The 23894-nt window shown below is 48.6% G+C and overlaps 1 protein-coding gene across 1 annotated transcript in view; it reads right to left on the reverse strand.

The window, feature by feature from the left end:
• araf (A-Raf proto-oncogene, serine/threonine kinase) overlaps window positions 1-23894 on the reverse strand; it is a 48146-nt gene that overhangs the window by 14802 nt on the left and 9450 nt on the right. Inside the window, 7 exon segments of the mRNA XM_072246648.1 lie at window positions 2671-2785; window positions 5571-5709; window positions 6937-7023; window positions 7505-7650; window positions 9633-9735; window positions 12617-12720; window positions 13298-13537. Coding sequence (XP_072102749.1) covers window positions 2671-2785; window positions 5571-5709; window positions 6937-7023; window positions 7505-7650; window positions 9633-9735; window positions 12617-12720; window positions 13298-13483 — 880 coding nt within the window. The 5' untranslated portion in view covers window positions 13484-13537.

The raw sequence follows: 23894 nt of genomic DNA on the forward strand, positions 1-23894 counted from the left end.
CCTCTGCTTTAAATATTTGCAATGACTGCCTCCACAGCTGTCTGGCAATGAATTCCACAGATTCACCACCCTCTGGTTAAAGACATTCCTCCTCAGCTCTATTCTAAGGGGACATTCCTCTATTCTGAGGCTCTGGTGGGAAGAGGGGGAGGGGGAGAGGGGGAGAGGGGGAGAGGAGAGGGGGATGGAAAGAGTAAGGGAGGGAGAGGGAAGGAGGAAGGGAGGGAGAGGGAAGGAGGAAGGGAGGGAGAGGGAAGGAGGAAGGGAGGGAGAGGGAAGGAGGAAAGGAGGGAGGAGAGGGAGAGGGGAGGGGGTGGGAGGGAGGCAGAGGGAAGGAGGAAAGGAGGGAGGAGAGGGGAGGGGGTGGGAGGGAGGCAGAGGGTGAGGGAAAGGGAGGGAGAGGGAGAGACTCAATCAGTGAGGGGGGGGTGAGAGGTGACCAGGAAGTGAGTAAGAATGTGGAGGTGAGATTACAATCAGATTGGATTTCTTAATGAGGCCATTTGGCCTGTTGTAGCCATACTGGCTCACAGAAGTTGACCCATTTCTTGCCACTAATTCTACCCCCCAGCCCAACATTTGTTTGCCCCACATTCTACACCTCACCCACTCACAGTGGGTGGGTTGGAGGGAGGTGGGGGGTCAATTTAGTGGCCGCTGAATCTACTGTTGGTGTGGTGGTGACAGAGAGAGGGAGAAGAGACTTGTCAGGATGTTGTCTGGAGTAGAGAGCTGTCTTTATAAGGACAGACTGGATAGGCTGTGTTTATTCTCACTTCATGACACGTGTGAGTGATGATAAACCTGATTCTGGTATGGCTCTCCATTGTGGACTGAGAATGGGAAGGGGGGCAGGGAGAAGGGGAACCAGGGTTGTGAGAAGGGGAAGGGAGAGGGGAGGGAGCAGGAAGCACCAGAGGGGCATTCTGCAATGAACCAATAAACCGGTTGTTCGGAATCAAATGACCTTGCCTAGTGTCTCAGGGCTGGGTGTGTTTGCACCCGCACCTCTGGCACTCACTCTCTGCCGCCCGTCCCACACCCCTCCCGTGGCGCTCCACTCTCGCCATTCGCAACAGCCTGTGCTCCCGCCAGACTTGCAAACTCGCTCTCTGCTCCACGTTGACAAAGTACAGTACACTACAAAAGCCTCAGGAACCTAGCTACATATATATATATTTTTTGCACAGTACTGTACAATGCTGAGATTAATTTTCTTGCAGGTATTCACAGTCAATACAAAAAAAACACAATAGAAGCACTGAAAAACCACATCCAACAGGATGGACAAACAGCCAATGTCCAAAAGACAGCAATCTGTGAAGTATAAAAATAAATGAATAAACAAACAAGAAGTACGGCCCGGATGTGGGCCGTACCCTCCAAATATCTGAACCTGCATCTCAGTTTTTTTGTACTACCTTACTTTCCATTTTTCTATTTATGATTTCTAATTTAAAATTTTAATATTTACTATCGATTTGTAATCCAGGGAGCGGGAAGCGCAGAATCAAATATCGCTGTGATGATTGTACGTTCTAGTATCAATTGTTTGGCGACAATAAAATATGAAGTATAAAGTCTCGAGGAAATGAGATAAAAGAACCCATAAGCTATGGGAACAGTTATGGGGTGAGTGAAGTTATCCCCTTTGGCTCAAGAGCCTGACGGTTGAGGGTTAATAACATCCAGGGGAGTCTCTTCTGTTCTCTCTCCATCACTGGCACATTGGAGGCTGAGGATGACAGTACAAATGTTTAAGGATAGACAAGGGTTGTTTTCCCCAGGGCAGAGGGGTTTTAAACTAGAGGGCACAGGTTTAAGGTGAGAGGGAAGAGATTTAAACGTCCTCACACAGAGGGTGGTGGGATGAGCTGCCAGAGGAGTGGAAGAGGTGGGTACAACGACGACATTTAAGTGGAAGGGTATTTGCATAGGAAAGGTTTGAGGGATATGGGCCAAACGAGGCAAGCTCAGGCATGCACGGAGGGGTTGGGCTGTGTCTGCACTGTATGACTGCAAGATTTGGTGAATGCTTGTCTGCCTGTGTTTCTCAGGGATGTTCTGCCCATTTCGCCGACAGTTCCTGTTGGGGAACGTCCACACCCAGCTCTGCTTGCCTCTGCAGCTGCCTACCAGACCCTTATACGCTCAACCGGGAGACGCGGGAGCGAAGCGATCACTGTGACGCTGCTACAGTGCGGGGCTTCAGAGTCTGGAGCTCAGTTCCAGTGTCCTCTGTAAAAAGCTTGCACGTTCTCCACCCGCGACTGTGTGGGTTTCCTCCGGGTGCTCCGGTTTCCTCCCATGGTCCAGAGAAGTACCAGTTAGTAGGTTAATTGGTCACTGTAAATTGTCCTGTGATTAGGCTAAACTGGGTTGCTGAGCGGCGTGACTCATTGGGCCAGAAGGGCCTGTTCTGCATTACATCTCGAAATAAAATATACTACTGAATACAGAACAGGAGAAAGATTTAATGGGTACATGAGGAGCAACTTTGTCACCCAAAGGGTGATCCGTATGCAGAACGAGCTGCCAGAGGAAGTAGTTGAGGTAGGTACATGAACCACTTTTAAAAGACACTTGGACAGTTACACGGATAGGAAAGATTTAGTGGGGTACAGGCCAAATGTGGTCAAAAGGAAAAGTCTGTAAAGCTTTGGAAGTTACGATCAAACGAAGCACATGAGGAGCATAAAGAAACCAAGAAAGAACTAAAGAAGCTAATTAGGAAAGCCAAGGAGGGGCCCTTGTTGAGTTGGATGAAGGTGAATCCCAACGCATTCTAAACATCAAGAGCAAGAGGATAATTAGGGAGAGGAGGGACCACTTAAGAATAAAGGGGGGAGGCACCTGCTTGGATGAGGAGAATGTGAGAATGTGAGTGAGGTACTTAATGAGTACTTTGCTTCAGTATTTATCAATGAAGAGGATATGGAGGACCAGGAGATCAGTGCTGAGTGCATAAATATATTAGGATGTTTAGAGGTCAAGGAGGAAGAAGTGTTGGGCCTCCTAATGAGTATTAAGGTGGGTAAGTCCCCAAGGCCTGATAGGATTTACTTCAGGTTATTGACGGAGGCAAGAGATGAGATTCCGGATCCTTGACCAGTACAGGCGAGGTCCTGGAAGACTGGCGAGAGGCTAATGTTATACCTCTATTTAGGTAGGGAACAAGGGAACTATAGATAGCCGAGTCTCCATCCTTTGTAGGGAAATTGCTGGAGAAAATTCTCAGGGATAGGATATATGACCATTTGAAAACCCGTGGCCAAATTACGGAGAGCCAGCACGGCTTTGTGCAGGGCAGGTTGTGTCTTAACGACGACCGAGTGTTTTGATAAAGTGACGAGACAGATTGATAACAGTGGGCAGTGGATGTTGCTGACATGGATTTTAGTAAGGTGTTTGACAAAGTCCCTGATAGGGGCCTATTCCAAAAGATTAAGACACTTGGGATCCACACTGAATTGGCTGTTTGGATTCAGAACTTGTTTGCATAGAAGACAGAGGGTAGTGGTTGATGGGTCTTATTCGAGCTGGAGGTCTGTAATTAGTGGTGTTCTGCAGGGACCTCTGCTGTTTGTGATATATATCTACGACATGGATGTAAATGTAGATGGGTGGGTTAGTAAATTTATGGATGATACCAAGACTGGTGGAGTTGTGGATAGCGTAGAAGACAGGTAAAGAATACAACATGGTATAGATCAGTTGCAGATATTGGCAGAGAAATAGCAGATGGCGTTTAACCCAGATAAATATGAGGTGTTGCACCTCAGTAGGGCAAAAGCACGCAGACTGTTAAAGGAAAGATCCTACACAGTGTTGCTGAGCAGAGAGATCTAGGCAGCAAAGTTCATACCTCCCTGAAAGTGGCTAACAAGTCGATAAGGTGGTTAAGAAGGCTTATGGAATGCTTATCAGTCAAGACCTTGAGTTCAAGAGGTGATGTTGCAACTTAATAAAACTCCGGTTAGGCCACAACTGGAGTACTACATACGGTTCTGGTCGCCCCACGAGAGGAAGGAGGCTATAGTTCAGGCTTTGGAGAGGGTGCAGAAGAGGTTTACCAGGATGCTGCCTGGTTTAGAGGGAATGTGCTATCATGAGAGGCTGGATAAACCTGGGTTGCTTTCTCTGGAGTGCTGGAGGCTGAGGGGAGATCTGATAGAGTTTACAAGATTTTGAGAGGCACAGATGGAGTGCACGGAGAGCATCTGTTTCCCATGGTTGAAATGACTAAACCAGAGGGCATGCATTTATGAGGGGGTAGGTTCAAAGGGTGATGTGAGGGGTAAGTGAGGGGTATTCGGGCAGGAGGAGAAGATGGCAGCGCGCGTGCGCAGCTCTCCGGTGAAAATGATATCGTATTTGTTAAATAGGGGCCGTGGACAACTCTGATTTGATGGAGAATGGACATGAAAGCACAGAGGAACATTTGGGGAAATTTCTGAAACGCCCGTTTGCTGCCGTCGTTACTGTGTGGTCGTGAATCTTTCAGAGGGTAGGCCTCAAAATCCCCGGCCTTGCCTGCTTTTGGTGACCGAGAAGGAGGTCGAATCGCTTGGACAGAGATGGCGCTCAGTACTCGGTGTCGGAGAGCTGATCGGAGGCTTGAAGTTTTCAGATGACTCAGAATCGGACTGTGGTTGGCATGGCAGGGAGAGTTCTTCCTTCTCCCGTCTGCGTGAGATGTGGGACATTTGAGAAACTTTGAACTTTACTGTGCTCACGGACTTCATCAAGTTATGGTATTGTGCACTGTTTGTAACTGTATGTTATAACTATGTGGTTTTGTCAGTTTTTTCAGTCTTGGTCTGTCCTGTGTTTTGTGATATCACACCGGAGGAAATAATGTATCATTTCTTAATGCATGCATTACTAAATGACAATAAAAGAGGACTACGTGTCTTCATAATCATATTCATAAGCTCTTTACTCAGAAAATCATGGATGCCAGGAATGCGCTACCTGGTATGGTGGGAGCAGCAAATACATTCGAGGGTTTTAAGAGAAGCTTGGATAGGGACATGGAGATAAGGAAGATGGAGAGATATGGTGCAGGTAGGAGGAATTAGTGTTTGGGTGTTTTTCATTTGCTTTTTAGCTGTTTTAGCACAACATTGTGGACCCAATGGTCTGTCCTGTGCTGTACTGTTCTATGTTCTAAATGGGATTAGCACAGACAATCGTCATGATTAGTATGGGTGAATTGTGACCAGGTGCCCTCCTGCTCGATGGTTCTGTGAACCAATGATTCGGCCCATTTATTTTCTGCTAGCTCATGCCCCACACTAATTTTCCTGTCACTCTGTTCTCAGCACAGTCCCACCTACTGCCCCCAGGTACTCCTGCTCACCCCCACATGCACTCACCGTAGAGCTGATTAATCCATAACCGTGCATGTTCGCCAGAAAAAGAGGTCACAGGGGTCACAGAGCTTGCAGACTCCACACACACACACAGGGATGGACAGATAGAGACACACACACACACACACACAGAGTGACGAAGTTCAGAATGGAATCCATCACCCCGAGATGGTGGCTGCTCGGCATGCCCCTCACCTCTATGAGTGCTGCGTTGACCGGCGCGACGGTGCTCGACATGTGGACGTTGGGCGTGGAGGTGGAGCGCTGTCGCTGCAGCTGTCCGTCAGCGGGCTGGCAGGGTGGCGGGAAGGTGAAGGTGGGCGCGGCCAGCCTGCTGAGATGCAAACAGAAAATGGGGTGGGTCAGTGCCCAGTGCTGCCGAACGTCCCTCTCGTCCGCCCCGAAAGGGTCCCTCAACCTCACCCTTCCTCCTCCCTCACCACAACCACAGCCCAAAATCACAGACATACACACAAAGAACACAGTCCATCCTCAGGAAACACAATCCCGAGAGAGGGTTCTAGACTCAGCAATCTCCATCAAAGGCACACACTCCCGACCGTCGAGGACATCTTCAAAAGTTGGTGCCTCAAGAAGTCAGCACCTATCATTTGGGACCCTCACCACCATGACATGCCCTCTACTCTTTGCTATCATCAAGGAGGAGGTACAGAAGACACACACTCAAGGTTCTTCCCCCCTTCCATCAGGTTTCTGAATGGACAATGAACCCATGAACACTATTGCATTATTCATTTTTCTGCATTATATATTTTTGTAACTTTTAGTAATTTATGTCTTTGTAAAACACTGCTGCTGCAAAAGAGCATCTCTCATGTCACTAAACCAGCGATTATAAATCTGATCCCATTCCTGACTTAGGGATGCACAAAGGGGCTCCTGAAACATTCAGAAGTCTGATGGACGTGCACACTAATGATGGATCTGGTTCCCGCCCCCCCCCCATCCTTTTCTGCCTCTGCTTTAAGGGACCATTTACCCTTAGACGATGTTTGTTACCACACTGTGGAGGTACGCTGTGGATCTGGTGTATTTTGTGGACACAGGACGACAGGATATCTGCAAACACAGAATCCATTCGTCACCTGGGACGGTCTGTGCACCGACCCCCCATCGCTGGTGTCGGCGTCCATCTGAATTCACCCCTTTAATCTGTACCCTTTAGCCGCCTCCCACACAATCCGTGCCCAATAAATACCACACCCCACAATCCACAGTAGCCCATGGTGCAAGGGAGTGAGATGGTTGAGGCATGGCAAGAGGGACTGGACAGAGACTGGGGGGGAGGCAGGAAGGGGCCGGGTGGAGACAGAGTGGGTGGGGGGGGGGCGGATGGAGACAGAGTGGGCGGGAAGGGTCAGGCAGAGACGGAGCCGGTGAGAGGGGCGTGGGCGGAGACGGAGCGGGTGGGGAGGGGCCGGATAGAGACAGTGGGCAGGAAGGGTCAGGCAGAGACGGAGCCGGCGGGAGGGGCAGGGGCGGAGATGTAGCAGTCAGGAGGGGCCGGATGGAGGCGATGGACCCCACATGCATTCCTCACCTGGGCTGAGGGGTGAGGGCTCCGTGGATCGCATCAGCAGGCAGTGGAGACAGAGACGGCTCATCGCACAGTTCCGGCGAGGCAGGACTGGATCCAGAGCGGGAAGAGACAGTCCAATGATGGTGTGGATCGGTCCTGTAAGTGCCTGCACCCACACGTGCCCCTAACACTGTTCATCAGACCCCACCCCACAGCCCCTTATTGCATGAACCACCCCTTTCAGCCCAAACTCACAGCACACCCTGAAATCACCTTCCCAGGTCTGACATCACCAACCCTCATCTTGTCTTTACACCCCTCCCGTGTCTCCCCCCCACTTCCTCATCATTATCCATTCCTATTCCCTCCCCTCCCTCACACTTCCACTTTTGTCCTCTTCCCTTCCTTTCATCTCCCCTCCCCATTCCTGCCTCTACCCTTTCACTTCCACCTCCATGTCCTCTCTGTTCACTCATATCCCTCAACGTCCTCTCCTCCATTCCTCCCTCACCCTCACCCTCCTGCTTCCTCACACCCACTCACTCTTTCCCCTTCTCTCCCCCCCCCCTCACTCTGCCCCGTGACTCACTATTTGCCGAGGTCGAGGCAGACGGTGGGCACCTTGCTGCTGCAGTGCTCGTGGAACTTGTGCCCACACGTCTGGCACCGGAAACCCTGGAACAGGAACTTCAGGCAGAAGTCACAGAAGGCCAGGTTAAAGAAGGTCTTCCGAACCTGTGAGAGAGTGAGGGAGAGAGATTAGCACCACTGTCACCCGTCAGGGAGCGGGAGGAGAGAGGGAAGGGAGTGAGGGGAGAGGGGATGGGGGGATAAGGGGATGGGGGGAGTGGGGGTGAGGAGGGGTGATTAGGAGTGGGGAGGGTAGGAGAAAGGGTATTAAGGGTAGGGAGAGGGGGACAGTGGGACAGTGATAAGGTATTGCATTTTGGTAGGACCAGCCAGGTAGGTCTTACACAGTGAACGGTAGGGCACTGAGGAGTGTGGTAGGACTCTGGGAATACAGGTCCATAATTGGCATCACAGTTAGATAGGGTTAAATAGCTAGATAGCTTTTGGCACATTGGCAATCATAAATCAAAGTACTGAGTACAGGAGATGGGATGTTATACTGAAATTCTTTCAGACATTGGTGAAGCCTAATTTAAAGTAATATGCCAGCTTTGGTCACCTACATACAGGAGCGATGTAAACAAGGTTGAAAGAGTGAAGAGAAAATTTATAAGAACGTTGCAGGGTCTGGAGGACCTGAGTTATAAGGAAAGATTAAATAGGTTAGAACTTTATTCCTTGAAACGTAGAAGACTGAGAGGAGATTTGATAGTGGGGAGGAGAACGTCGACTCAGACCATGATAGGAGTATACAAAATATGAAGGTTATAGATAGGGTAAATGCAAGCAGGCTTTTTCCACTGAGTTTGGGTGGGACTACAACCAGAAGTCATGGGTTAGCAGTGAAAGGTGAAAAGCTTAAGCAGAACATGAGGGAAAAATTCTTCACTCAGAAGGTCATGAGAGTGTGGACTGAGCTGACAGCACTAGAGGTGCATGCGAGCTCGATTTCAACGCTTAAGAGAAGCTTGGATATGTACATGGATGGTAGGGGTATGAAGTATGGAGGGCTACAGTCCCAGTGCAGATCGATGGGAGTAGGGAGTTTAAATGGTTTGGCACAGACTAGATGGGCTGAGTGGCCTGTTTCTGTGTTGTACTTTTCTATGACTCTATGTCTGTGCACGTTTGAATTCCTTACAGAAGCAGTCAGCGTTCACAATACAGGTGTTAAAAGTCCACAGAAACTACAGGTTGACAACCGATGATACTCTGAAATTCGTAAAGCGATTGTCCCTCAGTTGTTGGGTGTATTTCACATCCTTCCATTATTCCTATCTCATCTGTCTCCGGCACCCCCACGGTGTAAAGGTAAACTATGTTTGTCAAGAGACACACACACACACACACACACACACACAGAAAATGCTGGAGGAACTCAGCAGGTCAGGCAGCAACTATGGAAATGAATAAACAGTCGACATTCCCGGCTGAGACCCTTCATCAGCACTGGAAGAGGGAAGATGCCAGAATGAAAAAGGTGCAGACCAGCTGCAAGGTGATAGGTGAAACTAGGTGGCTGGGAATCGAGGAATCTGAGAGGAGAGTAGACCATAGAAGAAAGGGAAGAAGGAGGGGTATCATGGGGAAGGTGATAGGTAGGTGAGAAGACGTAAGAGGCCAGAGTGGGGAATAGAAAAAGAGGGAAGGGGGAAGGATTTTTTTTAACCAAGAGAAATCAATGTTCATGCTATCAGGTTGGAGGCTGCTCTGACGGAATATGAGGAGTTCACTCCTCCACCCTGAGAGTGGACTCATTGTGTCAAAAGACGATGTCAGAATGGGGAAGGAGTTAGGAATATAAAAGGGTCGGTCAGTGGGAAGTTCTGCTCTCGGTGAAGGTGTTTGACAAGCGTTCCCCCAATGTACTCCGGGTTTCACCAATGTAGAGAAGGCCACATCCGGAGCACCGGATACTGTAGACAACTCTACGCTCTTCAAAAAGCTTTTAGAGAAAACTCTCACTTCAGACAACCAACTCGTCTGGGGTGATTACACACTGCCCACACTTGTCCTTGCCTGGACGTTGTCTTTAACCCTTGGCCTTACTGAAACCCCCACAGGACCAGTCTCAGGTCGGGACTTACGAAGTTGTGCATCGACAGTGGCACCTCGTCCAGCACCTCTACCATCAGCTCTTCACCCACCAGGGGCGTGATGTCCGTTGACCAGTCCGTCAGCTTCTTGTGGCTGGGATAGGGGTGCGAGAGTAGAGAGACAGAGGTCAGTGACCAGAGAGCACAGCCTGCGTGTCACAAAGCATGGGAGGGTAAGACCTTTCAGCCCATCAGATCTGTGCCAAACACTATGCCAAATAAAACTCAACCTCTTGTACAACAATCCCTGCACGTTCATATATCTATCTACAAGACTCTGATCATCTCTGCCTCTATTACCATCCCTGGCGTCAGGTTACAGGTAGCCACTGCATGTAAAGCTTTGCCCGCACCTCTCCTTTCAACATTCCCCCTCTCACCTTCTATTCATGCCCTCTGGTATTAGATATTTCTACCCTGGGAAAAAAAAATTATGACCGTCCACCCTATCTCTGCCTCTCATAATTTTAACAATGCTCATCCAGTCTCCCCTCAGCCTCTACCATCCATAGAAAACAGCCCAAGTTTGTCCGACCGCTCCTTAAAGCTCAAACTGCCGAATCCTGGTGAACCTCTTCAGCACCCTCTCCAAAGCTTCCAAATCCTTCCTGGAATGGGGCAACCACAACTGCAAACAATATTCCACGTGCGGACTGGCCGAAGTTTTCTACAGCTGCTGCCTGGCTTCCCGTCTCTTGTACTCAGCGCCCTGACCGAGCATGAACAAGCACACCGTATGCCTTCTTTTGCCACCCTCTCACTGTAAACCAGGGGTCCCCAACCTTTTTTGCACTGCGGACCGGTTTCATATTGACAATATTCTTCCGGACCGGCCGACCGGGCCGTGGGGGGGGAGGGGGAGGATGGTTGCCAACGGACAAGCGTAGCAGTCAGATACGTTGTGTTTACCAGAGAAAGACTACAATGACCATGAAGCCTTGCGCGGGCACCTGTGTGCATGTGTGACTTGCGCATGCGTGCACGTGCCGATTATTTTTCTACAAATCGTTTTTGGCGATTCTCCCTGGGGGTGGGGGGGGGGGGAGATGTTAATGACGACCAGAATATCGGTGATAAGTGGCTAATACACTCAATTTCGTTTCTAAAAGGGTTTATCTAACGAATTTAATATTAAACACACAGAGCATATTTTCCTCACATGAATATATCGATAAGTCAATTATCAGGAGAAGTCAAGGGAGCTTGAAGTGAGTGTTGAACAAATTTCCAGTAGAAGTGGCAGAAACAGGTTCGATATTATCATTTAAAGTTAAACTGGATAGGTATATGGAGAGGAAAGGAATGGAGGGTTATGGGCTGAGTGCAGGTCGGTGGGACGAGGTGAGAGTAGCGTTCGGCACGGACTAGAAGGGGAGAGATGGCCTGTTTCTGTGCTGTAATTGTTATGTGGTTATATAAGTCAATAGCATCATAACATTTTAGGTAACGTTTGGATATTAAACACACAGCGCATATTTTCCCCGTATGAACATATAAAATCATTGTAATGCACCAATATCGCTGAATCAGTGGGAGCCCTGGGCTTGTTTCCCTGCAACAAGACGGTCCTATCGAGGGGTGATGGGAGACAGCGATACTCGAATGGGTTCCTTATGTCCAGTCTATTCCGCAATTTAGTTTTTGTTATATTCATCGTAGAAAAGCCCGCTTCGCAGAGATATTTTGGAAATGGAAGCAGTGTTTTCAGTGCTTTCGTGGCTATCTCAGGATATTGAGCCTTGACTTTGATCCAGAATGCCGTCAGAGATGTTACGTCACACATACTTTTCAGCCCACCGTCATTTACAAGCTCGAGGAGTTGATCTCCTTCCCGCGCTGACATGGACGACGCACGCGTAATGACCTCGCGTGCGTAATGCCTCAACAGTGCGTGACAGGGAATGAGGAAAGGTGCAGCTGACTCATGGCATTTCCTCGCGGCCCGGAAGCACATGCTCTGCGGCCCGGTACCGACCCGCAGCCCAGTGGTTGGGGACCGCTGCTGTAAACCTATCGGCCCCAGTTATGGATTCTCCTACCTCAGGGAAAAGACTGTTACCGTCCCCTTTTCAACGCCTCTTACATTTTTAAGTATCTCTCTAAATTCACTGATCATAAGGCTGTAAGATATAGGAGTAGAACTGGGCCATTTGGCCCATCGAATCTGCTCTACCATTTCATCATGGCTGATCCAATTTTCCTCTCAGCCCCAAATCTCCTGCCTTCTCCCCATACCCCTTCATGCCTTGACTAATCAGGAATCTGTCAATCTCTGCCTTAGTATACCCAATGACTTGGCCTCCACAGCTGCCTGTGGCAATGAATTCCACAGATTCGCCACCCTCCGGCTAAAGAAATTCCTCCCAATCTTGTTCCAAAAGGACACCCCTCTATTCTGAGGCTGCGTCCTCTGGTCTGAGACTCTCCCAGCACAGGAAACATCCTCTCCACATCCACTCTATCGAGGCTTTTCAACGTTCAATAGGTTTCAATGAGGTCACCCCTCATTCTTCTGAATTCCAGTGAGTTGAGGCCCAGAGCCATCAAACTGACTTCATATGACAAGCCTTTCAATCTTATCAATCATTCTCCTACATTCCAAGGAATCAAGATCTTCCATCACGAACCTCTTCTGAACAGAGTGACTGAACCTCCTTGACTAGCTTCCCATGTGGATCCTTGTCAAAGGCCTTGCTAAAGTCCATGTAGACAACATCCATCACTTTTCCTTCATCAACCTTTATCGTTTTGACAACCTTCTTAATTATCCACAAATCCTACAGTCCAATAGATCTGCTGTAAATTTGTGTATTTAAGCACAAAACACACTATGCCGTGTGTGCCCTTCCCTCCTTCCCCCCCCCCACACACACCCACAGCCATTTGTTCACCACAGGCCTCTCACACTGCACCGTGTGTATAACACGCTTCTCCCAATCCCTTGATGGGGAGGGGGGAACCCACGACTGACTTACCCATCAATAAATCTGTAGACTGCGCAACACTTCTGTGACAGTCCGCGCACTTTGAGTGCCTTGTCCAGGCTGTCGTACACCGTCATCCCTGCACGCACGTTCACCTGTCAAATCGTAATACGAGCAAAGCTTGACGAATACTTCTACATGGCAGGATGGTGTAGATGGAGCTTCACTCTTTGTCTGACCCCGGGAGTGTGTGATGGGACAGTGTGGAGGGAGTTTCACTCTGTGTCTGACCCTGGGAGTGTGTGATGGGACAGTGTGGAGGGAGTTTCACTCTGTGTCTGACCCTGGGAGTGTGTGATGGGACAGTGTGGATGGAGCTTCACTCTTTGTCTGACCCTGGGAGTGTGTGATGGGACGGTGTGGGGGGAGCTTCACCCTGTGTCTGACCCCGGAAACGAGTGATGGGACAGTGTGGAGGGGGCTTCACCCTGTGTCTGACCCTGGAAATATATGATGGGACAGTGTGGAGGAAGCTTCACCCTGTGTCTGACCCTGGGATCGTGATGTGACACAGACTGCCACCACACACATGCTTGGAATGAGTGTCTGTCTCTACAGTGAGCTGTGGCTGAGCAGCATTAGGCCCAAGGTTGAAGCCGTTTTTCCTCCTCCTCTCTCGTGGTTGCCTGTAATACCCAAACACCAAACCACCATTCCCCGTGGACTACTCACCACAGTGCGCTGCTTATTGGGCAGGTAGACGCGGACGGTGGCGGAGGCCCTGTGCATCTCGCGCGGGGAGCCCTGATGGCAGTGGTCGTGGGTCTGCTCGGCCCCGGGGCTGGGGCCTGGCCCGCTCCCCGTTGTCAGTCCAAAGCCATTGCTGAGTGCGGGCGAGGAGGCCGAGACCCGCTTCATCCCGGGGCGGTGTCGGTGGGGGTGGAGGCGGTCCGCTCACCCGAGAGGTACCTGCTGTGGGTGGGAGGGAGATGTCCACTGTCAGAGAGATATACAACATGTAAATAGTCTCTTCAGCCCATCAAGTCATTACGGACCCAAACTTTTGCCCACATTCCAGAGAACTATAGCATAGAAATAGGCAGTTTGGTCCATCCTTTTGAAAGTGACCCACACTAATCCCATTTGGCCCGTCATAGAGCAATACAGCAAAGAAACAGACCTTTTGACCAATTAAGTCCATGCTGACCCACAGCAATCCCATTTCCATTGTACAGCATAGAAACAGGCCCTTTGGCCCATCTAGTCCACTGGCCCACACCAACACTCTTTCCACCAGAGAATCCTGGAGCACGATGATATAGAGAAAGGCCCTTTGGTCCATCTAGTCCATGCTACCCACACCAATCCTCTTTCTATTATGTCATAGAGCAATATAGCACAGAAGCAGACCCTTTGATCTGTCTAGTCCATACTGACCCACTTCTGTCCCGTTTCCATATAGTCATCAAGAACTACAGTACAGAAGCAGGCCTTTGGTCCATCTTTTCAATACTGACCCATACTCTCCATTACCCCTATTAAAGAGACATAGAGCCCTAAGGCAGAGAGACTAGCTCTTTGGGCCTAGCACCTCCGTACTAACCTACACCAATCTCGTTTCCCCCCACTATAGAGCACAACGGCACAGAAACACGCCAGTCAGCACATCTACTTCTTGCTAGGCTAGTCACCTAACCAGTCTCACCCGTACCATATAATGCTAAACCCCTGAGGGGAAAAATAGGTGGAGAAGGGTGGGGGTGAGAAGAGGGGTAGGGAAGGGCAGGGGGGTGAGAGGAGGAGTAGGGAAGGGCAAGGGGAAGGAGAGGGGTGGGGAAGGAGAGGGGTAGGGAAGGGCGGAGGGGCGAGAAGAGGGGTGGTAGGGTGATGGGAAGGGAAGTGTGGGGGGGGGGGGAGGAGATGAGTAGGGAAGGACGGGGAAGACCACAGAGGGTTAGGCCGGGATCGGAGGGAAGGGTGAGGGAGTGTGGAGTGTTCTGGAGGTTTTGGAGAGGGTCACCAGGATGCTGCCTGGATCAGAGGGTGTGAGCTATAAGGAGAGGTTGGACAAACTTGAGTTGCTTTCTCTGGAGCGGCAGAGACTGAGGGGAGTCATAAAACCATGTGAGATGTACAAACGTTTGTAGATAAAGTAGACTGTGTCTTTTTTTCCCCCTGTATGGTCAGGTCAAATACCAGATAACATGGGTTTAAGTTGAGAGGATGTAGTTCAAAGGAAATGCGTTGGGGGAGAATTTATTTATTTTTTTACACAGAGTCGAGTGCCTGGAATGTCCTGCCAGAGATGGTGATGGGTGCAGATACCATAAAGGTGTTTAAGAGGCCATTAGACAGACTCATGAATGTCCAGGGAATGGAGAGAGCTGGAACACGTGCCAGGAGAAGCGGTTTCACGTCGTGATCAGCACAGGTAAAGCAGGCCCTGTTCCGTGTTCCCTGTTCTCAGGGCTCGGGGAGCTAAGGTCAGAACAGGCTGAGCAAACACAGGCAATCACCCTCCAGCCGTCACATGCCCCTCCCAGCTGATCCACCCACAGCAAGTGTCTGTGTGTGACCTTGCTGAATGCAGGAAGTGCTGAGGACACTGGCTGGGGCTGTAACAGCTCCGTGGGGCGGGCCAGGAGCTCAGAGCACCTGAGAAATTCAGGCACAGCGAGGTCAGGGGATAATCACCGTTGGTGATTCCAAGCATGTTGGGGAAGGTGAGATCTCTTGACCTTTACAGCTCCTGGCTTACTGAAAACGACCCTGGCCAGCAGAACACAGAGCTGTGTATTAGGGCCGCTGTCGCTACACACATCTCTGCAGTGGCTAACCTATCCCTTTTCTTTACAAAAATACATTTATTGCAACTTTACAATACTACAAAAAAAACAGACCCAAGAACAGTGACTAAAACAAGACTAAATTAAAACGTTCCCATCATGATCTTGGATGACTGTGCCCTGTGTTGCCCAAAGGTTCCGGAAAACCTCCATGGTACGTATGGATACCGCGTGTTCCCCCTCCATGGTTACCCTGGCATGGACATAACACCAGAACATAGCCAGACAGTCGGCCTGGATAGAGCTCTGCACTACCTGCTTCCAGGGCATGGATGGTATGCGTGTCTTGGTCAACCTCAAGTGCAGGCGTACAGGCTGAGGTAACAAATTTCACGTCACATGCTGGTGACATCTGATTCTGATATCATCCTGTCTGCTCGCATCACCTCTCTGTACTGGGTAACCAAATACGAACAGGCGGGGCTAATGACCTGTGTTTACACAGAGCACGGCACGGTATAGCATATACTGACCCCTGTCTGCACACAACAGTGACATGATCAGTGACCCCCGTCTGTACATATGGTGTCATTACACTGACCCCTGTCTGCACACAACAGTGACATGATCAGTGACCCCTGTCTGTACATATGGTGTCATTACACTGACCCCTGTCTGCACACAACAGTGACATGATCAGTGACCCCCGTCTGTACATATGGTGTCATTACACTGACCCCTGTCTGCACATACATTGCGGTTAGTGACCCGTGTACATACAGTGTCATTACAGTGAGCTGTCTGCAGACAGTGCAGTTACAGTGACCCCTGTCTCGTTTGTGCATGCCGTGCAGCTACAGTGAACACCTCCATCTGCACAGCCAGTGCAGTTATCAGGATCCCTGTCTGCACACAGTGCAGTTACAGTAACCCTTGTCTGTACACACAGTGTGGTTACAGTGAGCCCTGTCTGTACACACAGTGCTGTTACAGTGACCTCTGTCCCGTCTGTTAATGCTGTGCAGCTACAGTGACATCTATCTGTACACACAGTGTGGTTACAGTGACCCGTCTGTACATACAGTGTCAGTACAGTGACTCCTGTCTGCACACACACAGTGTGGTTACAGCGACCACTGTCTGCACACTGTCGTTACAGTGACCTGTTTGCACACAACAGAATGCAGTTTCAGTGAGCCCTGCCTGCACACACAGCGCAGTTACAGTGAGCCCTGTCCACACACAGTGCAGTTACAGTGAGCCCCGTCTATACACACAGCGTGGTTACAGTGAGCCGTCTATACACACAGTGCAGTTACAGTGAGCCCCGTCTATACACACAGTGCAGTTACTGTGAGCCCTGTCTATACACACAATGCAGTTACAGTGAGCCCTGTCTATACACACAGTGCAGTTACAGTGAGCCCTGTCTGTACACACAGTGCAGTTACTGTGAGCCCTGTCTATACACAGTGCAGTTATAGTGAGCCCCGTCTGTACACAGTGCAGTTACTGAGTCCTGTCTATACACACAGTGCAGTTACAGTGAGCCCTGTCTGTACACAGTGCAGTTACAGTGAGCCCTGTCTGTACACACAGTGCAGTTACAGTGAGCCCTGTCTGTACACAGTGCAGTTACTGTGAGTCCTGTTTATACACACAGTGCAGTTACAGTGAGCCGTCTGTACACAGTGCAGTTACAGTGAGCCCTGTCTGTACACACAGTGCAGTTACAGTGAGCCCCGTCTATACACACAGTGTGGTTACAGTGAGCCCTGTCTGTACACACAGTGCAGTTACAGTGAGCCCTGTCTGTACACAGTAGTTACAGTGAGCCCTGTCTATACACACAGTGCAGTTACAGTGAGCCCTGTCTGTACACACAGTGCAGTTACAGTGAGCCCTGTCTGTACACACAGTGCAGTTACAGTGAGCCCTGTCTGTACACAGTGCAGTTACAGTGAGCCCTGTCTGTACATACAGTGCAGTCACAGTGAGCCCTGTCTATACACACAGTGCAGTTACAGTGAGCCCTGTCTGTACACAGTGCAGTTACAGTGAGCCCTGTCTATACACAGTGCAGTTACAGTGAGCCCTGTCTATACACACAGTGCAGTTACAGCGAGCCCTGTCTGTACACAGTGCAGTTACTGTGAGCCCTGTCTATACACACTGTGCAGTTACTGTGAGCCCTGTCTGTACACAGTGCAGTTACTGTGAGCTCTGTCTGTACACCCAGCGCAATTCCAGTGAGCCCTGTATGTGCACACACAATACATAGTTATGCCTGTGGTCTGTATGCAGCATAGTGCAGAACACAGCGATCCCATCGTATGTCAATGCACAAATTCAGGAAGCCGCATAGCAGATATATAAAATTTCAGTGGCTCCGCAGTTGGAATATTGAAGATTTGCTTTATTTGTTAGATATACATCAAAGTATACAGTCCAGTGTATCGTTTGCATTGAATCAAATCATTAAGGATTGGGCTGGGCAGTCCACAAGTGTCGCCCTGCTTCCAGTGCCAACATGGTACATCCACAACTCTCTCACCTTAACCGCACATCTGTGGAATGTGGGAGGAAAACGGAGCACTTGGAGGAAACCTATGTGAGGAGAATGTACAAACTTGTGGGGAGAGAGTAAGGTTCTAGATGACAGTTAGTGAGGGATGTGAGCTAGCAGATACTCAAAGGGGCAAATGGTCTCCCATAACTTACTGGACACAGCAGTCTCATCTGCTGGAATCGCTGCCCCGATCCACGACCTGGGAAAGACTGGCAGCTGGCAATCCCCCCGACTGTCACTGGCTTTCAAACACTGCAGTTACCACATGTCACCTGCCCTGTCAGAAGTTTCAGGGAGAAGGCAGGAGAATGGAGTTGAGGAAGATAATAAATCAGCCTTGAAGGAATGGCAGAACTGAATCAATGGGCTGAAAAGCCTAATTCTGCTCCAATGTCTTATAATGAAGCACGCAGATCTTTAATGCAGCATTGTGTTCAGCACAGACAGGATGGGCCGAAGGGCCTGTTCCCATGAGGTAGAACATACACAGAGTACCTACACTGCAGCATTATCTCACAGTGGGGAAAGAGTAAGATTATGGATGAAAATTAGTGGGGGGTGTGAGCTACCAGAAACTCGATAGGCCGAACGGCTTCCCATGATTTGCTGGACGAGACCATCTCATCCACAGAAAGTGATGCCCCCACCCCCCTTCCAGGGGTAGACTTGCAGCTGACAACGCCCTCTCCCACCCCTGATTGTCACCAACTACCACACACTGCAGTTGCAACACATCACCTGCCCCGTCTTTCCTTCTCAACCCCTACACAGGGCAGTACGGCAGTGGAGTGGGTTCTATGGTTAACTGCCTGTTACGCCGCTGGTGTTGTAGAGCTGCAGTAAAGGTCCTCCATCTCTGTCCGGTGGTGTTCAGGGCTTCTCACATCGTGCCGGCTTTCTCTCAGTTTTCACTACTGTCCCACACGGAGACGCAGCAATACCGTCGCATTCAGAGTTTTCATTGCTGTTTCTGTGACAGTTCCATTTGACCAGTCTGGGTTGTTAGCCCTCGGCTGAACGCCCAGATCCGGACAACAGGTGGGCTACTCTTAGTCTGTCCTCTATGCTTCGACCTGTTTGGCATGGGTGACCCACAAAGCCCCGACTCCAGCCAGCAAAGCATGCAAGCCTCCAAACCATGGCAAGGTCGTGGTCCTCTTCCCGACACTGATGACATATTCAAAAGACGGTGCCTCAATGCCATATCCTTTACGAGGGGTCCGCACCTCCAGGACATGCCCTCTTTTTATAACCACTACCTGGGAGGAGGTAGAGTAGCCCGAGGACCCATACAGTGTATTAGGAACAGCTTCTGGCCCTCCCTCATCAGATCTCTAAATGGTCCATGAACTCATGAACACTATCTTCCCTTTCCGCTTTTCAATTACTTACCTAATGCACTTGGACAACAAGGATTTTGCTTCCTGAAAACTTCTGGGTGTACCTTATGGACTTTGGGCTGCCGATCATGAAAATCACCATGAAATTTCCCCATCAAGCATCATTGTTTAAGTCACTTATATTTGTTACTCCAATTGATAAATTCAAGTCAGAATAACTGATGCCAAGATTAAGGAAGGCATTTTTGTTGGTCTACGAATCAAATAGTCCATCAATGACAGGCAATTCGAAGAATAACTAGTAGGACTGAAGAAAATAGCATGGAAGACTTTCAAGGATGCTGTTGAAAATTTTCTTGACAATGACAGAGCACCAAACTATGTGCAGCTGGTTGACAACATGCTTCAAGCATACAAAACCATCAAGTGCAACACGTCACTAAAGATTCATTTCCTGCATTCCCATTCAGACTTCTTCCCTGCCAATCTTGGTGCTGTCGGTGCTGAGCACGGTGAAAGGTTTCACCGCGTCATTGCGGTCGTGGAGTATCAGGGCAACTGGAATCCATCAATGCTGCCTGATTATTGCTGGACATTTAAGTAAGGAGGTTCAGTCACTGAGTCCAAATGCAAATCACCAACAGGACACTTTTAACTTAGTTGAACTATTGCAAAGGGTTAGCACCGTTGTGCAATTAAACGCATTATATTCATAAAAGTTAATTTATCATTTCTTAAAATTCCTACGTGATGTAAGTAGTCAGAAATTATATTTGTGTTCAGCTTCAAGTGGTCTATTATAATTTTAAAAAATTCTGGGGAAGCAACACTTTTGAAAAAAGCTGTTATCCAGTCATATTTTATTTACTGTCACTTCCAGTAATTTGCTGAGCCTGCACTGTACTGCTGCCACAAAATGAAAGAAGAAAATCACAACTTATGTCTGTGACCGTAAACCTGATTCTGATAAAGCATGGAGATAGTTGGTTGTACAGGGGATATACCGTATCAGATTTTCATTGGGGGGGTGTCAAGGTAGTGGTTACCATGACCCTATTATAGCTCGGGGTAACGTAGAAAACCTACAGCACAATACAGGCCTTTCGGTCCACAAAGTTCTGCCAATCATGTCCCTACCTTAGAAATTACTAGGCTTACCCAAAGCCCCCTATTTTTCTAAGCTCCATATACCTATCCAAAAGTCTCTTAAAAGACCGTATCGTATTCACCTCCATCACTATTGCCGGCAGCCCATTCCACGCACTCACCACTCTGTGTAAAAAAACTTGCCCCTGACATCTCCTCTGTACCTGCTCCCCAGCACCTTAAACCTGTGTCCTCTTGTGGCAACCATTTCAGCCCTAGGAAAAAGCCTCTGACTAACCACACGATCAATGCCTCTCATCGTCTCATACACCTCTATCAGGTCACCTCTCCTCCTCCGTCGCTCCAAGGAAAAAAGGCCGAGTTCACTCAACCTGTCTTCACAAGGCATTCTCCCCAATCCAGGCAACATCTTTGTAAATCTCCTCTGCACCCTTTCTGTGGTTTTCACATTCTTCCTGAGGCAACCAGAACTGAGCACAGTACTCCAAGCTGGGTCTGACCAGGGTCCTATATAGCTGCAACATTACCTCTCGGCTCCTAAATTCAATTCCATGATTGATGAAGGTCAATACACCATATGCCTTCTTAACCACAGAGTCAATCTGCGCAGCTGCTTTGAGCGTCCTATGGACTCAGACCCCAAGGTCTCTCTGATACTCCACACTGCCAAGAGTCTTACCATTAATACTATATTCTACCATATTTTACCTACCAAAATGAACAACTTCACACTTATCTGGGTTGAACTCCATCTGCTACTTCTCAGCTCAGTTTTGCATCCTATCAATGTCCCGCTGTAACCTCTGACAGCCCTTCACACTATCCACAACACCTCCAACCTTTGTGTTATCAGCAAACTTACTAACTCATCCCTCCACTTCCTCATCCAGGTAATTTTAAAAAGTCACGAAGAGTAAGGGTCCCTGAGGCACACCACTGGTCACTAACCTCCAGACAGAATATGACCTATCTACAACCACTCTTTGCCTTCCGTGGGCAAGCCAGTTCTGGATCCACAAAGCAATGTCCCCTTGGATCCCATGCCTCCTTACTTTTTCAATAAGCCTTGCATTGGGTACCTTATCAAATGCCTCGCTGAAATCCATATACACTACATCTATTGCTCTTCCTTCATCAATGTGTTTAGTCACATCCTCAAAAAATTCAATTAGGCTTGTAAGGCACGACCTGCCCTTGACAAAGCCATGCTGACTATTCCTAATCATATTATACCTCTCCAAATGTTCATAAATCCAGCATCTCAGGATCTTCTCCATCAACTTACCAACCACTGAAGAAAGACTCACTGGTCTATAATTTCCTGGGCTATCTCTACTCCCTTTCTTGAATAAAGGAACAACATTCGCAACCCTCCAATCCCCCGGAACCTCTCCCGTCTCCATTGACGATGAAAAGATCATCGCTAGAGGCTCAGCAATCTCCTCCCTCACCTCCCACAGTAGACTGAGGTACATCTCATCCGGTCCTGGTGACTTATCCAACTTGATGCTTTCCAAAAGCTCCAGCACATCCTCTTTCTTAATATCTACATGCTCAAGCTTTTCAGTCTGCTGCAAGTCATCACTACAATCACCAAGATCCTTTTCCATAGTGAATACTGAAGTGAAGTATTCATTAAGTACCTCTGCTATTTCCTCAGGTTCTATACACTCTTTCCCACTGTCACACTTGATAGGTCCTATTCTTTCACGTCTTATCCTCTTGCTCTTCACATACTTGTGGAATGCCTTGGAGTTTTCCTTAATCCTGCCTGCCAAGGCCTTCTCATGGCCCCTCCTGTCTCTCCTAATTTCCTCCTTAAGCTCCTTCCTGGTAGCCTTATAATCTTCCAGATCTCTAACATTACTTAGCTCTCTGAACCTTTTGTAAGCTTTTCATTTCCTCTTGACTAGATTTATTACAGCCTTTGTACATCATGGTTCCTGCGTCCTACCATAACTTCCCTGTCTCATTGGAATGTACCTATGCAGAACTCCACACAAATATCCCCTGAACATTTCCCACATTTCTTCCGTACTTTTCCCTGAGAACATCTGTTCCCAGTTCAAGCATCCAATTTCCTGCCTGATAGCCTCATAATTCCCCTTACTCCAATTAAATGCTTTTCTAACTTGTCTGTTCCTATCTCTCTCCAATGCCATTGTAAAGGACATAGAATTATGATCACTATCTCCAAAATGCTGTCCCACTGAGAGATCTGGCACCTGACCAGTTTCATTTCCCAATACCAAATCAAGTACAGTCTCTCCTCTTGTAGGCTTATCTACATATTGTGTCAAGAAACCTTCCTGAACACACCTAACAAACTCCACCCCATCTAAATCCCTTGCTCTATGGAGATGCCAATCAATATTTGGGAAATTAAAATCTCCCATCACAACAACTCTGTTATTATTACACCTTTCTAGGATCTGTTTCCCTATCTGCTCCTCGATATCCCTGTTACTATTGGGTGGCCTTTAAAAAAACATCCAGTAAAGTTATTGACCCCTTCCTGTTCCTAACACCCACCCACAGAGACTCCGTAGACAATCCCTCCATGACGTCCATCGTTTCTGCAGCCGTGACACTATCTCTGATCAACAGCGCCACGCCCCCATCTCTTTTGCCTCCCTCCCTGTCCTTTCTGAAACATCTAAAACCAAACACCTGAAGTAACCATTCCTGTCCCTGGGCCATCCAAGTCTCTGTAATGGCCACCACATCATAGATCCAAGTACTGATCCACGGGGTGTTGGTGTTCGGACCTCGATTCTGATGCCGCCTGTATGTTTTTCCCGTGAACACGCAGGTTTCCTCCGGGTGCTCCAGTTTCCTCCCACAGTCCAAAAACCGTACTGGTTAGTAGGTTAATTACTTACTGCCCGTTATGCCGCTGGTGTTTAGGGCAGCAATGAAGATCCTCCATATCTTGTCTGTCCTTCACCACACAGATGTAGAAGGATTATTCACTGCTGCTTCCGTAACAATTTTGTTTTGACCTGTCAGGGTTGTTAGCCCTGAGCTGAACTCCCGAACCTAGAGGACCAGTGGACCACTCTTAGTCTGGACTCTACCCTTTGACCTACTTAAAATGGGTGTTCCAACGCTCTGACTCCAGCCGACATAGGCCTCCGGTAATTGAGACACACGAGCCTCCAAATCACGACAAGGTTGGGGCCCTCTTGGAGGACTGGCGTGCATGGTATTGTGTCAATCCTGGCGACAATATCTACTAGCTGCCTCTCGCTTTTTTTTGCACTACCTTACTTCCCATTTTTCTATTTATTATTTATAATTTAAATTTTTAATATTTACTAATTTTAACTATTTTTAATATTTTTAATATTTAATATTTGTAATCCAGGGAGTGTGAAGCGCAGAATCAAATATCGCTGTGATGATTGTATGTTCTAGTACCAATTGCTTGGCGACAATAAAGTATAAAGTACTAAATATCTTCCTCCTGTGCACCACAGCTTCATATTCATGAGTTGATTTAAAAGCCTGCTCAAATGCCTGTCTCC

The sequence above is a fragment of the Mobula birostris genome, chromosome 29, assembly GCF_030028105.1.
Source record: "Mobula birostris isolate sMobBir1 chromosome 29, sMobBir1.hap1, whole genome shotgun sequence".
Classification (NCBI taxonomy): Eukaryota; Metazoa; Chordata; class Chondrichthyes; order Myliobatiformes; family Myliobatidae; genus Mobula; species Mobula birostris.